We start from the raw sequence: 18,140 nt of genomic DNA, 5'->3' as shown, positions 1-18,140 counted from the left end.
TTTATAAAATATAAAGATTTATGTATTTATTTTGGTACCGGGGATCAAACTCAGGTCCTTGCGCTTGTGTAGCAGGCGGCGAAACCACTGAGCTAAATCCCCGGCTAAAGATTTATTTTAATTCTTTTTTTTTTTTTTATACCGGGGATTGAACTCAGGGCCTTGCACTTGCCAGGCAGGAGGCGGCTAAATCCCCGGCCCTTAAAGATTTATTTTAAAGCACTGAATTTAAATGTATAACATCTATGGGCTGAGGGTATAGCTCAATGGTAGAGTGGTTGCCTAGCATGCACAAGGCCCTAGATTCAATGCCCCAGCAACACCCCCCCCCAAAAAAAGAGAAAGAAAATAATGACAGCAGTATGAAATTTGAGGAAACTATTTTCCCTGGTACAGTATGAATTTCAGTTTTTCTTCCCAGAGGGAGAAAATTTCTTCCTGTTTTTCTTTTTTTCAGTGCTGAGGATTCAACTCAGGGCCTTGTGCATGGTAGGCAAATGCTCTACCACTGAGCTACACCCTCAGCCCAAATTATTAGTTTAGTTTTGTTTGTTTTTTGGTACAGGGAATTTAACCCAGGGCCTACATGTCCAGCCCGTTTTAAATTTTTTATTTTGAGATAGGGTCTCACAAAGTCATTCAGTTGCCCAGACTGGGCTCAAATTTGTGATCCTCCTGTCTGCCTCACAGAAAAGGTCTCAATAAGTTGCCCAGGCTGGACTTGGATTCCTCCTACCTCAGCCTCCCAGTGTGCTGGGATTACAGGCATGCACCACCATGCCCAACTCCAAATTATTATTTTTAGAACGTTTATTTAATACCATTGATGCCAGGCATGGTGGCACACCTGTAATCCCAAAACTGGGGGAGGATGAGGTAAAAAGAACAGGAGTTTGAGGCCAATCAGGGTGACTTAGAGAGACTGTGTGTGTGTATGTGTGTATGTGTGTGTGTGTGTGTGTATGTGTGTGTGGAGTCATGAAGAAGTCAAATATTTTCTTCTGTATGAATATGCTCAAAACTTTAAAAATTAATTAAAAGTACTCTATATTGATATTATAAAAGTAGAAGACATTGATAAAATATTTCCTACAGAACACATCAATCATACATCATTCTTTTTTGATGATTAAAAAAAGTACTTACAGAATTTTAGTGTTAGAATAATAAATTATTGCAGAGTATTTTGGGGGGAAATCTTATTCAATCTTGTCCTTGGTTAAATCTTAGGGAAATGGAAATTTTACTATAAAGACTATTTCTCCAAGGCAGGAGGATCGCTGCAAGTTCAAGGCCAGCATGAACTAGTGAGGCCCTGTCTCAACAACAAAATAAAACAAGACAAAACAGGGAGAAAACTATAAGGACTATTTCTGACATAAAAGCTACTCTGATCCCAAACTGTTTAAGAGATAACCTGAGATTTTAGAACAGAGATGTAAACAATCAGAACTGGGTTTTCCTGAACTCAATTGGCATATTGAAATATTTGAATATAAGTATTTATTAATAATTCTAAAATGCCACTTTCTCACTATTGATATTTTTAACCAAAGTATCAGAGAAGTGAAATTATATGAGAAGTAAGACTTTCAGACTAAAGGGAAAATATTTGGTTAAAATTTAAAATAATAACTGGGCTGGGCATGGTGGTGAATGCCTATAATCCCAGCACTCGGGAGGCAGAGGCAGGAGTATCACAAGTTCAAGGCCAGCCTGGGTTACTTAGTGAGTTTAAGAACTTCATGGCCAGACCCTGCCTTTAAAAGACAAAATAACAACAACAATGATAATGATAATTAGTAATTTAAAAACAAGTGGGTGTAGGGAATAGTAATTCTTCAAAATGAAGCACATAACTGGTAAATCAAGTATTTTCTCTGCAGGCAATCCAGTGCACTTTAGGGGAAAAAAAACTTGGTCATGTTAAAGGATTCCTTGATTTCTCACTGCTCTGGAGGTCCCTCAACTGCTCCAGCTACCTTTCTGCGAAGGAGAATGAAGGCTGACTTCAATGTACCATCCCCATTCTGTTGGGAAAAGCAAAGGAAGGTGGCCCAGAGGAAACCACAGAGTCCAGTGTAAGCTGTCCTCCACTGCACAGGAACGAGGCTGAAGTTGGTCAGCTGGAACACAGAGAGTCTGTTAGAGGCTGACAGTGGTCAAAGCTATGAGATAGCCTTATGAGAAAGGCTGTTTTCTTTGGCAGTGCTGGAGATCAAACCCAGGAGCTCACACATGCTAGGCAACTGCTCTACCACTGAGCTGCACCCCCAACCCCAGATTCTGTGTAGTCTGAAACTCACCTGCACGAAAGGCCAATACATCAGGCCAGCCTGGAATAAAAAAAAAAAAAACAAAAACACCTCATGACAATGCTTTTTAATCACACAAAACAAGCATGCAGTTCGTTCCATAAAAGATTGAGAAATACCAGGCAGATAGGGTGCCAGGTGATACTATATTTCAGAGTAAGTTGATTAAGACTACTTAGCCCTCTAGAGTAGAAGACAACAGAGAGTTGTGGAAAAGCTATTACCGGTAGGTGTATGACATTTTTGTTAGTTATATTCATAAGTGCAAAAGGAACAGAATCAATACCAATTCTGGAAAAAGAAACTATTTAGAAATAACTACAAATATCTGTGCATGGTTTCAAGATGGGGGTCTCACTATGTTGTCCAGGCTGGTCTTGAACTCTTGGGGTTACGGGATCTTACCACTTCAAGCTCCTGAGTACCTGAGACTTACAGTGTGTGCCAGCACCTGGCTCCCATTATGGGTTGTTGAAAAAGATCAAGGTCTTTGTGTGTAAACTACATCTCAAAAAAAGCCAGGAGTTTTTTCAAAATAGTCCTTAAAAGTAGTATTAGGAATTGTTTTCTTTTTCCAAATTTATATTTTCTGAAGTTTTTTAAATAGTTGCAATATATATTTTATACTTAAATATTACATACAATGCATATTTTAAAGTATAAATTCATGTAAGAAGTTAATACTTTAGCAAAAAATAAATCAGAAGACTAAGCCCATCCAAATGCTGCTTTACTTCTTTGTCAATTATCTTTCGTGTCAGAGTGTGGAAGCACCCAATGCTCAGATCTTTATCTTTTATACCATCTCCACAAAAAGGAATCAGGACTTCTTAAAGAAATGGCTGTGTTAGGGCTGGAGTAGAGCAAGTACAAAGCACATAGTACAAAACAAGCCTGGAACATCTTGTTACGCCAGAAAGTAAGGAAGTGGTTTTTTTAAAAAAAAAAAAAAAAGGAAAGAGACCTAGGATGTCGCAAGGATATAAGGGCCAGCTTCAAGGGCTTCCCACTGGCCAGATCTGGAACATTTGAACACCAAAAATAATTAAACACAGCAGTGAATTATAAATCATTGAAAAAATAGAAATCCCTGAACCCGCACTGTTAACACAGAGAGAAATAACTGACAGAGAAGAGTGGGCTCAAGCTCACGGAATATGAATGTCATGTGATACATGGCAGGCCAGGGCTGAAGAAACTAACTCACCATGGGCAGCCCATCACAACAGCAAAGAGTGGCACAGGCAGAATCAGAAATGGAAGCAGAGGGCCGGTGATTTAGCTCAGTGGTTTTGCCGCCGGCTGCGCAAGTGCAAGGACCCGAGCTCAATCCCCAGTACCAAAAAAAAAAAAAAGAAATGGAAGCAGAAATACTAGACAGGGAGTCGAGCATGGTGGTTCCCAGGACTTGGAAGGCTGAGGCAGGAGGATTGCTATGAGTTCGAGGCTAGCCTGGGCTACATAATGAGTTCAAGGCCAGCCTGAACTATAAAGTGAGATCTTGTTTCAAAACAAAACAAAACAAATCAAAACAAAAAAACCCATAAATAAATAAACAACAGAAAAAGAACTACTAAGCGTGGTAAATTCTGTTTATTTGCATGGTCTTAAAAGTGCTTCTCAACAGATTATGTATTAGTTTCAAGGAGGGGAAAAAAGGTAATATTCAAGGGGAAAATCAAACACTTTAACCAAATGATCAATGTCTCCAGTCAGTGCCAAAAGGCATCATTTACCTTCCAAAGTGAAACTGGGGACACCTCACCATTTGTGGAGTGTTCTAGCCAGGAATATATAACTGAATCTAATCATGAGAAACAGACAAACTTCCCAAACCAAAGGCTTTCCTTCTTTTAAGGGATGCATGGCTCTATTCTTCAAAAATATTAGCATCACAATAAACAAAAGAGCTAGGAAATGCCCCTGATTAATGAGGACTAATGAGATATGACAGGTATGAGCAGTTTCTGATCCTACGCTGGATCTTGTACTACAGGGAAAAGAAATGATATAACAGGCCATTACATGGTCAATTAGAAAAATGGGATATGGATGGTATATTAAAGTATTACGTACTGCTGCCTTTTTTTTTTTTTTTGGTGGTTCTAAGGGTTGAACTCAAGGCCTTCACACTGTTACATGCTACATCCCCAGACCTTTTTGGGACAAGATCTTACCAAGTCACTAAGTTGCCAGGCTGGGATTGATCCTCCTGCCGCAGCCACTAAGAATACCTGGGTTACAGGTATGCACCACCATACCCAGTGCATGTTCAATTTATTGAAATTCTTAAGTATATAACATACAGGCTGGGCGTGGTGGTGCATGCCTATGATCCCAGCACTGGGGAGGCTGAGGCAGGAGGATCACAATGAGTTTAAGGCCAGCCTGGGCTACATAGTGAGTTCAAGGCCAGGCTGGACTGTATAGCAAGACCTTGTCTCAAAAAAAAAAAAAAAGTATAACATATAGAACTGTGAAGGCGGACACAGTGGCGTATGGCTGTAATCCAAGCTCTTAGGAGGCTGAGGCAGGAGGATAGCCACACATTCAAGGCCAGCCTGGACTGTACTACATAGCAAGACTTTATCTCACAAAACAAAAAACAAAACAAAACAAAAAAAAGAAAGAGACTGGCAAAAAAATGTACACACGTCAGCAGTTCACTGTACTAATTAATGTCTGGAAGCTAATGGCCATGACTTTAAGCACCTCTTATAATTGTAGAGGCCAAAGGTTACTTGTATTAATCTCATGATGTCTCAATAAATTTAGTATTCAAATATTTATACAAGTTTTTCTTTTTCTGATATATACATACTTTCGGTATATCTCGAATCCAACTTACAGTCTCCTGGAAAGGAACTTGTTCCTAAGTCTGACAAAGTGAGTCTTATACATCTTTGACACAAATGTACAATGTAAAGCATAAAAAAATCCCCAAAATACTGTAAATAAACTATTCTTCCTTTTAAGTACACAGAAATACAACTGTGACAATGTCTGGCAGACACAAGAGCTACTAGGAATATTCCTAATGCAAGGGCAGTTTGATCTGCGAAAGTTCACAACTCAAATGTTCTGCGATGATCTGTCCCCATGTAGGAATGTTCCTAATGTGAGATCTGTTTGTATCTGTGAAAATTCACAACTCTAATGTCTGGGGACTTAACTGTATATGTGTATATGTGTGCGTGTGTGTGTATGCACATATATACAATGTATGTATATACAGATACATATACATATATAACAGTGTGTGTGTATATATACATGTATATATACATGTATATATACATACATAACTGTGGTTATATAAGAAAACATCTTGTTCTTAGAAAATAGATACTTAAGTATCTACGGTAAGGGACAATTGTGCATATAGCTTACTTTCAAATGACTCAGGAAGCCATATTAGCTAGCTGGGTAGATGTCTGCATGCATGCATGGATGGATGCCTAGATGAATGGGTGGATGTTGAGCTATAGCCCAGATGCAACAGCAAGAAACTATGTAGCAGGACAGCAGGGGGAGTAACAGGGAGTTGGGTTTTGCCCTGACATTGAGGGTCTCCCCGGCTTATTTGAGTCACTTACACATCCTGCCTTCTGTGGAGAGTGGAGGAGCACTGATAACTCCTAAAAGCCAGCAGAACAGTAACTATCTCAAGCCTTCTAATCCTACCTTCCTGCCAGCGCCTTTTTTTTTTTTTATGTTCAGACTTTATTTCACTATCTTAGCAGTTTTGTGAGAGCTCTGTGCGCTTTCACCTATTTAAAAGTTGTTAGTCTTTGCAGAGAGGTGGGATTAATACTTTTGTTTTGGGATGCTGGGATGCTTTCCTTGAAATTCAAGGCTGCCTGCTCCTCTCAGGAGACTTCTGTTGGGAACGCCTGTCTCAACATGCAGATGACTTCTCTAAGGCCCGTTCCCTTTCAACCCAGACCTGGCCTGCTGACCCCTGCAGCTAGTCCCATGGCTGCTACATGTCTCCAAGCCTTCCCTCTTGCAGTGTCTGTAAGTGCACTAGTATTGAATTCTTATCCATATCTTCTTGACAAGACTTATCTTCAGGTCTCTTGCTTGATTTTTTTTCTTTTTCAGGCTACATTGCATACATATAGTACTAAACTTTGTACTACCTTTGCAGCAAGGGTGTCTAGCTCAGGGTAGAGCACTTGCCTAACATGTATGAGTTTGACCCCTAGCTCTGCAAAAGAGATCTCTTCATCTTCCTTAATTACTGATGCAATGTAGGGTAATTGCTACTTAGAAAAATTTCAACTGAATGGGTTAACAAATAACTTGGGAAATCTCTGAAGTTTAAAAACTAAAGGAAAACAGGCGGTTTAATTCCTAGAAAGGAAACCTGAAGGTAGCCAAAATGGACTGACTGGATCTTTTAAAGGAAATGTGATTCTCCATCCCCTTGGAGCTTGGCGCTATGTCTGTCTGGAGCAAGGCTTCCAGATTGGCAGAAAGAGGACACTGTGAAGTGAAAGAGGTTTGTGTGCCCATGTTTCAGGACTGGTTTAGTGATCCACATGCTCCTAGGGTGGCCTCTCCTTTGGCCACTCCATTCTCCCTGGGGTGCTGGGGAATCATCGAACCCAGCTTGCAGTCCTTGCACCCAGGGCTGCCCCCTTCCTCAGGGAACCTGGCTGATTTCTCAGGTTGCTGGGCTACCTATTCTTTGGTTTCACCACAGCCAAGCCCAGCCAGCAGGCAGAAAGTTCCCTTTAGTAACATATCGCTAAGGGTCCTGGTGCCTATGAGTACAGGTTCCTTCTACCCAGGCCCTGCAGTCCTCTGCATCGCCATGCTCCCTGCCTGTCTGCTTTCTGGAAGCGTCTTGGCCCAGACCTTGGCAGAACTCCTGTCCACTCCCTCTTGCCATGGACTAGCATTTCTACCGGTCTTGTCCCACGCACAGACGGTCACAGGTGACAGGACAGCCTCACATTATCCACAAACCGGCTTGATGAACAGCCTCTGTCCATAGGAAGGCAGGGCAGGGGCTGTCTCTGGCCCGGAGAGACCAGAGAGATGGGGCACCTGTGCCTTGCTGCTGTGCCTCTGCTCACTTCTCTCAGGCAAATACAGACCCTCGTCTGTGCCTTTGCAGCCACATGACAAACCAGACAAGCCACATGCTGGGCCCTGTGGCCTTAAGGGACACACATCTGACCGTGAGTCAGGCTGAGCCCCTCTGTAACTAGTTTAGAACCTCACACTGGGTCCAGGTTCTGACAGCTAACAAAAGGTAGAATATCAAGGAACAAAAAAATTTATCCTAGAGACTGTAACGCAGGGTTCATCTGGACTTTGGGCATCCGATGTTAAGAACAGAGCTGACAGGATCCAATGATGCTGAACACTGACGGCCCTTTTACTCATCCACTTACTCACTCATCTCAGTGCCAAACAGCTCCTGAGCCAACCCTCTGTGGACTGCCAGGCACTGCAGACAATAGCAAATACCTCTTCTCTTTGCCCGGGTAATACCCTGGCAGCCTTGGGGTGAGGATCTACCATTAAATTGATTTTATTTTTTAAAAGAAAAAAAAGGGCCAGGGATGTAGCTCAGTGCAAAGGAGCTGTGTTCAATCCCCAATATGGGGGAGAGGGGCCTCAGCTTGGGCAGCGTCTAACCCAGGAGGCCTTCCTTCAACTTCCCCCCACACCTCCATGCTGGGCTAAGTGCCCATCTGCTCTGGGACCCTAGAGCATTTCTCATGGCATGCTGGTTCATGACTTACCTATAGTCTATCTCACTAGGCAATAAGATGTTTCTTTTGGGTTTTTTTTGAGACAGGGTCTCACTATGTAGTTCAGGCTGGCCTGAAACTTACTATGTACCCCAGGCTGGCCTCAAACTCATGGGGATCCTCCTGCCTCTGCCTTCTGAGTGCTGGGATTACAGGTGTACGACAAGTTCTTTAAGGACAGAATCTGTTAGTATATATTAAGTTTTTTTTTTAATCTGCCTCTAACAGCACTTGGAAGATAGTTTATTACAGGTGATCTTCAGAAAAGTCACTAAATGGAGCTAGGCTTCAGATTGCTGGTAACCCCCTTTCTTCTAATGGGCATAGATAAGGCTAATTCATTATAACCCCTTCTTTCTAAAAGAGTAGAGCTGGGGATATAGCTCAGTGGTAGAATGCTTGCCTAAGATGTATGAGGCCCTGAGTTTGATCACTAGCACCACACATACACAAAAAAAGAATAAATAAATAAATAAAAATGTATGCAAAAGTTCCCAAGTTTCTGCCCCAAATTTCAGTCTGTATATTTACATTAAGAGAGGAGGCTCCAAAACATCTGCAAATCCTTGCTTCAATCCCTTCATTCCCAATTCTACTTCTTACTCATTTTTCAAATATTAGATGTACATACCTGCCTAGACCCTATGATGTAATGGGGAACCTTGTTCCTTTTTCCAAAATAAAGCAGAAGACAATCACAATGGGATAGCACCATGGGCCCATAATTTCTGTCCCAGTAAGAGTTCTGAACACTCTTTCCTTGTAGGAATTCTCCCTGGAGAAAAGGGGTGATCACAACTGCTCCCCTCAGGGGAAATCTGAGCTTCAAATCTTCCTGCCTTCTGCCTCCAACCACCAAGGGGGTGATGTCAGCAAAAGATGCTAGAAGATACTTGCACTCAAGTAACAGCTCAGTGTGACACTGCTTGTGCACCCGCGCACATGCAAGTGTGTGTGCATGCGCTGAGGCTGAACCAAGGGCCTCATGCATGCTAAGCACATGCTCTACCACTGAGCTACACCCTCAGCCACTTGGCATTGCTTTTGATGAATTAAGGACCTGTGAAACACTAGGCCCAACTGCATATATTCTGGAATCCTGAAAATTCACCTGTTATTAATAGAATCGAATATGCTCTAGGCCAGAGATGAAAAACATCCCTGATTGTGCCGGACTTTAAGGACACTATTTAAGGCATCTTCATTAAATATATAATTTGTTGGACTGAATTATATGTATTTGTAATGAACAAACAGTACAGCAGGTGACTGCTTTAAGCAGAGGAATAACCTTGAAGAACAGTATCCTTCTCTGTAAATACTTGTTTCCTTAAGAAGATTCTTTTCACAGGGACTTAGCAGAACATACCCAGAAACACTGGCTCTGAACATGAGAATGATCTCATTAAGCCTCTCACAGTCTACAATTCCTACTTTGCAGATAGGCTCCACAATTTACAAAATAAGTTGTGATTGCTAATAAGCCAGCCTCCCAGCACTCAGGAGGCTGAGGCAGGAGGACCATAAGTTCCAGGCCAGCTTAGGCTATATAGTTAGTTCAACACCAGCCTAAACTACATAGCACAACTCTATCTCAAAAAACCAAAATTAAGTAAATAAATAAGTAGCGATTGCTAACAAGAATAAGTCAGAAATCATTGCAAACATTGGCTAAAAGGCAGAGATATTATTTCTTTCCAATCTGTGAGAAGTAGACTCACTCCTAAAACCTCCTCTCATTCATCTACCAACACAAATTCAAGTCAGGAACAGTGGTGTATGCCTGTAGTCTCAGCTACTTGGGAGTCTGAGGCAGAAAGATTGGATAAGCAGAACTGGCGGCCAGCCTGGGCAACAGAGAGACCTTCTTTCAATTAAAAAACATTTCTTTTGAGGAAGCTCCCTGCCTCCATCCCAGGCTCCAAGGGCAGAGAAGCTCAGCCGGTCCCAGCACCTGGAAGGAAGCTCCCCCACTGCCATCCCAAGCTCCTAGGGCAAAGAATGTGAACCGCATGGGCGCCAGAAGCACACACACACACACACACACACACACACACACACACACACACACCGCAGTGGAAATGAGAAGACACATAAACAAGCCTCAAAAACGACTCTTCCAGATCACCTACAGCAACCTCAAAGGGAAACAAGATGGAACAATCTGATACTCAACCACCTGGACTCTCTGAACTGGCAACAAAAGAGGATCTGGGAAAAATGAAATCAGAAATAATTACTCAGATAACAGCAAAGATTTTGCTCATGCTGCAAGACATGATTAATAAATCTAGAGAAGACACAGATAAAAAAATAGAGGATCTGAGGAACACGATGGAATTCCAACATAGGAAACAAATGGGATCCATAAAACAGATACAAACAGATTTCCAAGAGATTAAAAACTCCATCAAAAGTCTGCGCAGCAGAATGAACCAATGTGAGGATAGAATTTCACATATAGAAGATAAGATTGCAATTAGTGAGGAGGAAAAGAAAAATTGCTTTAAAATTGTAAGGGAACATGAGAAATCAATCCAGCAGCTGCTAGACAATGCAAAGAAGAATAACATAAGACTGGTTGGAGTCAATGAAGAAAGAGGAGAGAGTGCAGATGACATAAAAAAACCTGTTCACAGAAGTGATGGCAGAAAACTTCCCAAGGAGGGGAAAAGAACTTGACATACAGATAAGTGAGGCATATAGGACTCCAGCTAGCCTTAATCAAAAAACATCTACACATAGGCATATAATAGTTAGGATTCCAGAAATCCAACAGAAGAACAAAATTCTACAAGCAGTGAGAGAAAAGAAACAAATCACATACAAAGGAAAGCCCATCCGAATCACAGCAGACTTCTCAATGCAAACCCTCAAGGCAAGAAGAGCTTGGAGGGATGTATTTCAAGCCCTAAAGGAAAACAGCCTCCAACCCAGATTGAGGTACCCTGCAAAACTATCTTTCAACATTGATGGAGAAATAAGATACTTTCATGATAAAGAGCACCTCAGGAACTTCATGAATACCAAACCGGCACTCCAAAAAATTTTAGACAATACCCTAGACAATGAGGATCACAACCCCAGGAAACCCAGCAGAATGAATCCATTGGGCGTGACAAATTAAACCCAAAGGGGAAGAATCCAACAAAAAGAAAAAGTCATGACAAGGCTTTTAAAACTTTTAACTTCATCTCCCTAATGAATGTATAATTCAATCTTATTATTGTACTGATTAGTAGTTTTCTGATTCTAGAGTTGCACACCATTCCTTGTGCTATATTGGCTATCATCTTCTTATGTCTACATTTTAATTGGGTTGTCTATTAATGAGCTCTAAGAATTCTTTATATAGTCTGGTCATAGGTTATATGCATTGTTAATATGGTCTGTTTAAGGACTACTTTTCATTTTAATGACGTCATTTAAAGTTCTAAATTTTGATGGAATCTCATTTAACAATTTTTTTCTTTTATACATCATGTTTTTTGTATCCTAGGTAGTTCTTGCCTACCCTGAATTCATAAATATTTTCCCTTATAATTTCTTCTTAAAGTTTTATACTTTTAGGCTTTCTTATTTAGGTTCATAGATCCCTTCAAGTTATTTTCATGTATGGAAAAAAAGGGTTGAGGCTAATTTTTTATATACGAATACCAGGTGTTCTAGTGCCATTTGCTGAAGACACTATCTCTTCCTCGGCTCTTGAATCGAGTTTATATTCTATAAAATGCTAATGTTAAATAATCTTTCAAAACTCAGTGGACCATATATGTGTGGTTCTATTTCTAGATTCTTTGTTTTATTCCAGTGATCTATATGTCTTTCCTTACACCAACACTGCCTTGATTACTGTAGCTTTAGAAGAAGTCTTAAAATTCGGTACTAAACGTCTTCCAACACTGTTTTTGTTTTTGTTTTTAACTTTTCTGGGTCCTTTGTACTCCTACATAACTTTTAAATTTCAATATCCAGTTCTTCATTTATAGCAAGTATACACAGACCTGAATTTTTATATATACCTTGTAAGGTTTTCCAATCCTGCTAAATTCAAGTACAAGTTCTAGGGGCTCCTAGAGATTTCTTAGTATTTTCTCTGTAGATGATCATTTCATCTACATATAAAGATTTTGCTTCTGCCGTGCCAGTCCTATCCTAGTTGTGTCATTTTATTGCCAGACTATTTTGGTGGGGACTAGGTTTCAAAGTTTAATGGACAGATAAAGAGTAAGCATATCTGCCCTTGTTCCCCACCTTAAGGAGAAAGCATTGTATCTTCTCCAGTCATATAAGGCATTCTCACTGGAAGTATGGAGTACATGTCTTTAATCTGTTGAGAAGTTTCTGTTCTACTTCTAGTCTCCTGATAGCTTTTACCATGAACAGCTGTAGAATTTAGTCCAATACTTTTTCTCCAACTAGTGACAGGATCATATGGCTTTTTCCTTTCCTCTGTTAAAATGATGACTTTTGGGGGTGGATCTTCCAATGCTGAACCAACACTGCCATCCCTATAACAAAACCACTTTCTACATCCTGCCAGATCTGACTTCTAATAGTTTGCTTTCTTAAACAAATTTCTATGTTCATACTTTTTTCTTTTATTATCTTTATCCAGTTTTAGGATTAGCACAATGTTGAGTTCCTAAAATGAGGGGAGAAGTGTTCTTTCTTTTTTCTGCTTGAATTGTTTGATATAATTTATCAGTTAAAATGTTTATGACCCTGCTGTTGTCATATAGGTAGGTTTTCAAGCTAGGACTATACTTTCTTGAATAGGTGCTATTCAAATTTTATATTTCCTCCAGAGTTAGTTTCATTAATTTGTCTTCCAAGGTACTTCTTAGAAGTTGTCAAATTTATTTCAAACAGATTTTTGAAATATGCTTTCTATATCCTTTTAAATTCTGTAAAATCTGTGGTAATGTCTCCTAGATCTTAATATTGTAATTTTAAAAATGTATAACTGATATTGTGTAACAGGAAGAAAAGGTCTAAAAGAGCAGGGGAATTGGGAGGGGTAGGGGAAGGGAAAAAAGCGAAAGGAAAAAATATGAGAAGAGGAAAAAAATGGAAACAAGGTCTCTGCAAATAGGGAAGGGAGGGCAAGGGAAGGGGAAAAAAATAAGAACCAAGAGACTCATGTAATGGTACAAGATCCCAATGATGAATGTAACTGTATTTTATACCTAAAATGTACCAATAAAGTTAATGGGGAAAAAACAAAACAAAACATTTTTTTCAAGATCTCTTTGTCAAAATACTAAACTCTTAGGCCTACCAAACTGGAGCCTAATTTAAGAATAGGTGTGTTTAATGTTTAAAATATACAAAAATATATTGATTGCATTTTCAAAAGCCTATCTTACCTTATATGTATTCCAAAATTTCTGCTTCAGGTCTAAGACTATGTCATCTTGTCCCTGGAGAATGCTCATACCTATTAGCAAAAACACACACCAAAAGCATTTTTAAATATTAAGCAGGAAGATTGCTGTAGCAGTGTATGTTCAAGTTTCCCATTCCAACATGCAGAACACCCACTGTTACCATTCACTCAGTATATCCAATGGAGAAAATAATCTCCATCACAAAATTAGGGCAGTGTTAGAGGAATGACAAATATTAAATGAAACTAGGAGGATACAAAAGTTATAGCAGAATAGTTTTTAAACAAAAGAGCTGTACGAATACACAAAAACTACATTAGGATAGTGAGTCTACAGGTGACTTTTCTCTAACTCCCAACTTTGGTGAAATGTTAAAATTTTTTAAATTTTATTTGTGCCTGAGTGTGTGTGTGTGTACTGGGGAGTGGACCCAAGGCCTCATCCAAACTAAGCACAACCTCTATCACTGAGCTACACTCCCACTTAATTTCATTATTTTTAGAAAAGGCTGGTGAACTCTGAAATAAATACTCTGGCAACTACAAATTTCCTTTCAGGATTATTCTAATCAGAACAAACCCCAATTTAGCATTCCTAAAAACACTGAAAACTTTTGCCTTCAACATCCCTGAAAAGAAATTTTGGGAGCAAGGACAAAACTCTATTTTAAGCAGGTATACAAATGACAGCTTAAAAAATTCTGTCCCAGATGGGCACAGTGCCAGATGCCTGCACTCAGAGGATCACCATGAGTTTGAGGCCAGTGTGGGCTACACAGTGAGTTCAAGCCCAGTCAGAACTACATGGTGAGCCTTTGTCTCAAAAAAGAAAAAAAAACAAAAACACCTAACTCCCATCCCTGATTAGGAGGGAGGGAGATAAGAGCTTATCAGTTAATTGCAGGAGATTCTTAGAACAAGAGTCATAGATTATAAAATATTAGTAATACTGTCTTCCACTTACCCAGCACTATTAAATGCTAAGCACTTTCTGTGGACCATTTCATCTGAATCCTCCTAACCAATCTGCTGAAGTAGGGAGAATTAAAAGGAAGAAAAGATCTTATGGGGGCCCCAGTCACTGAGCCGTTGCCGAGGATTCAGCTGCCTCCCCCTTGAGCCCCCTGCTTCTCGGCGATCCGCACCTGCCTTCTCCCACAGCCGCCTTCCGCAGGCCATTTCCACCGAGGAAAAGGAATCATATCGTCTGTCCGCTATCCAGAACCTCCACTCTTTCGACCCCTTTGCTGATGCAAGTAAGGGTGATGACCTGCTTCCTGCCGGCACTGAGGATTATATCCATATAAGAATCCAACAGAGAAACGGCAGGAAGACCCTTACCACTGTCCAAGGGATCGCTGATGACTACGATAAAAAGAAACTGGTGAAGGCGTTTAAGAAGAAATCTGCCTGCAATGGCACTGTAATCGAGCATCCAGAATATGGAGAAGTAATCCAGCTCCAGAGTGACCAGCTCGAGAACATACTCCAGTTCCTGGTAGAGACTAGCTAAGGACGATCAGCTGAAGGTTCATGGGTTTTAAATGCTTGTGGCTCGTTGAAGCTTAAGTGAAGATTTCCTTGCAGTGAGTAGAATGTCCCTCCAGTCCCTTGTCAGGAGTTTAAAAACCTCACGGCTTGTATAATGTAACCATTTGGGGTCTGCTTTCCCTTGGACTAGCGTAACTCCTACATGCAGTAAACTGAAAAGGGCCATGCTGTCTAGTCTGGAAGTCCCTCTTTTGAACAGGGCTCACGCAGGAGGGGCCGGCAGTGTGCAGCCTTAACCAGCAGTGCGGCGATCTTCCAGCAGGGCCCCGATCTTCCAGCAGGGCCCCGAGACCGCGGGCAGCTGTGTCGGGCCAGGAGCTCGGAGCTCTGCACAGTCCCCGCCCCCGAGAGCGTGGGGTGAGGCGGTGGCGTGGCGGCGCCACTAGAGGGAGCCCTTGGCGTCTCACCCCACCAGGTGACAACTAGGCACCCTCCCCAGCAAGGCGGTGACACCCAGCAGGCTGCCGGGGGCTTGGGGACCGGACAGCCTAGCTAAGGACACCAAACTCCAGCACGAAGGGCCAGCCCGGTGCAGTTAAACTTCTGACAAGGGAACAAACCCACCTGATTGACTGGCAGTGTAGCCAGCGACGGCTTGCACCCCACTCGCAGCAGCCACCCAACGCCATGTGAAGTACTGGTTTTGGTTTTTTCTCCCAGTTTTTATGTTATGTAATGTATTTAAGCCCTTATTTAAATAAAACTTGTTTTCAGAAAAGAAAAAAAAAAGAGAGAGAGAGAGCTCTTATGGGGGTTCATAGCAGAACCCAACCCAGGCATCCAGTTTCTAAGCCCCTAAGCCTTTCTTAATCCCCTACTCCTCTGGTTCCCCAAGGGGGCCCTGGCACAAGCATCACCTGGTTCACCCAACTTCCAAGTTGTGTCTTAAACAGTCAACCCACCACCCTCCACCCTTCCTTTTCCTTACAACCTGAAGGCAGGGAAACTGGGCCAGAAATCTGAAAAGCAAAGCAAAGCAGCAATCTAGGGAAGAATCCGTATCAGGGGCCTCTGGGCTGAATTATAGGCGTCTCCGAGGCCGAGGCCCTGGGACTACAGCACCTTTGTGTCTCGGACAGGCTGACAATCCTCTCAACACCAGAGCATCAGAACTGAGAGCCCCAGATTGTGTTGCCTTTGGTCAAACTGCACAATTCCTTCCTATCTCAGCTTCCTCAAATCTACTGAGGAAATGAGCGCATCTGTCTCACGGGTTGTTTGAAGATTAAACAGGAATCTGGTCCCCAAAGTCTCCACCCCTGGCCCCCAGTCCCTTCACCAGTGTACAAGGCTATAGAAATTGCTAGAATACAGAGGCCACTGAGCCCCTTCTATTGTTCTTGGTCAGACATAGAGAAGGTTCCCAAAGCCAGGCCTTCCAGCCCCAGGGTGGAATTTCTGAGGACGAGACTCCTACACGGGTATAGAATTTCCTCAGTCAAATTTTGTTACCAAAGCAGGACTAGGACCCACAGGAAGAATCTTCTGAGGAATCAGTCCCTACCTCAGGTTCTACCCGCTGTGTCCCCCACCAGGCTCAGCGATTCCCACATTTTACTGGTGCGTGGATTTTCCACAGGACAAGGGGCCCTCAGGACTGCGGTTCTTCAGTGTCAAGCTGGGGTCTCCAGGGTGTCTTTTTCAGGGGGAAATGGACCCCACTTTTATGCCCCAGCCTTGGACTCTGCCCAATCCCAGCTTCTCAGCTCCGACTTGGGCCCCTTGAATCCGACCCGAGGGACCTCTGGTTCCCCAGCTCCTCGACTACCACACTCCCCCAAGCTCCACAACTCAGCGGATGGCGCCCGGTCGCCGGCCCCTCACCCACGTAGAAGGCTGAGAGCATGATGGGCCCTCCAAGCAGCTGGTCGCACAGCACCTTGGCGAGGACGACGCGCGGCGCGCGGCCGGGCAGCGCGCGCTCCAGCAGGCGCAGCCACGCGTAACTGAAATTGCCTTGGAAGATCACGGCCAGGGTCGCCACGCGCCGCGTCTGGCGCCAGTCGGCCGGGCCGCCCCGCAACCGCTGCTGCAGCGCGTCGCCGGCGGAGAAGAGCCCGGTGTAGAGCAGCACGTTGGTGGGCCACGGGTAGCGCAGGGCCGCGCGCGGAAGCGCCCGCCACCAGCCCGCCATGTCCGCCGCCCGCAGGCTTCCTGCGACGCGCGGCCGCCTCCACCTCCACCTCCGTCTCCGGGGCTCGCGCGCGATTGGGCAGCCGACCGGCGCGCACCAACCCGCGCGTCCAATTCCGCGCCTTCCAACCCCGGGGCTGAGCCTTTGCAGGTGCCTGGTCCACCTAGTGCTTGAGTGCGTGTACGTGAACCCTCCAGGAGACGCAAATACAGGCAGAAGGTAGATTAGTCGTGCTCAGGGGCTGGGCAGTTGGAGAACAGGTAATGATTACTCCCGGAGCATGGGGCTTTCTTGCAGTGATGAAAACGTTTTGTGATCAGATGGGATGGTGGTTGCATGATTTTGTGAATATGTGAAAGATCATTGAATTGTACACTTTAAAACTGTGAGTTTTTGTGACACAAGAATTCTATCTCCGAAGGGGAAGGCCGACATCAGTTACCAAAATGGCAATATATCTTAAAAGCTTGCAGGCGAAGAAGTCACTCTTTCAACATACACAATACACTGATGGTGTCACTTCGTTTGGAGATGTCAAGTTAACCTCAGGCCAATATGAAATGTGGCCCGGCGCCGCGCCTGCCTTCCAAGCGCAAGGTCCTGAGTTCGATATCCGGTTGCCCCCCCCCCAATGTGGTCCACTGTACCTGCTGCTTTCCCCCTTTCCGCTTGTGCCTCAGTGATCAATGCCTCCCAAAACAAATGCTAAGGTCCCAGGCCCTATCCCTAAACAGCACAGGGACAACAGGGAAAATCTCTGACCTCATGGAATTTATATTCTCCTTACTTCTTTTCCTGCCTTTTCTTTTTCTTCACGGTGACATTTAACTCGGTCTCCCTCCGCCATTTTACTTAATTCTTAAATTTCTAACTTTTCTTTTTGTCGTTGTGTTTTGTTGATTTGAAACAGCCTCTTCCTATGTAGTTCAGGCTATCCTGGAACTCCTACCAGTCCTCCTGCCTAGGCCTCCGGAGTGCTGGGA

General features: G+C 42.9%; 1 protein-coding gene and 1 pseudogene across 3 annotated transcripts; one reads left to right on the top strand and one right to left on the bottom strand.

The window, feature by feature from the left end:
* Nucleotides 1–1,790: 1,790 nt before the first annotated feature.
* On the bottom strand, nt 1,791–17,405 carry Mpv17l (MPV17 mitochondrial inner membrane protein like). Of its 3 annotated transcripts, XM_004864903.3 has the most exons (4): nt 16,848–17,397; nt 13,453–13,523; nt 2,307–2,336; nt 1,791–2,126 (listed from the first exon to the last, which is right to left on the bottom strand). In XM_004864903.3, exons 1-4 carry the CDS (start codon nt 17,155–17,157, stop codon nt 1,947–1,949), a joined length of 591 nt encoding a protein of 196 aa, XP_004864960.1. In that variant the 5' UTR covers nt 17,158–17,397; the 3' UTR covers nt 1,791–1,946. The 3 variants fall into 3 exon arrangements, with proteins under 3 accessions (XP_004864960.1, XP_004864961.1, XP_087058904.1); XM_004864904.3 differs by lacking the exon at nt 2,307–2,336 and having other exon boundaries at nt 16,848–17,405; XM_087202778.1 differs by lacking the exon at nt 2,307–2,336 and having other exon boundaries at nt 16,903–17,208.
* LOC110345748 (eukaryotic translation initiation factor 1 pseudogene) lies at nt 14,183–15,016 on the top strand (annotated as a pseudogene).
* Nucleotides 17,406–18,140: the final 735 nt, after the last annotated feature.

This window comes from Heterocephalus glaber, unplaced genomic scaffold (genome assembly GCF_053883595.1).
Source record: "Heterocephalus glaber isolate CG9 unplaced genomic scaffold, H.glaber_assembly_v1.0 deba00001781, whole genome shotgun sequence".
In the NCBI taxonomy this organism is placed as follows: domain Eukaryota; kingdom Metazoa; phylum Chordata; class Mammalia; order Rodentia; family Bathyergidae; genus Heterocephalus; species Heterocephalus glaber.
Note: the sequence above shows the minus strand (reverse complement) of the source record. Positions and strands in the feature narration are given on the sequence as shown.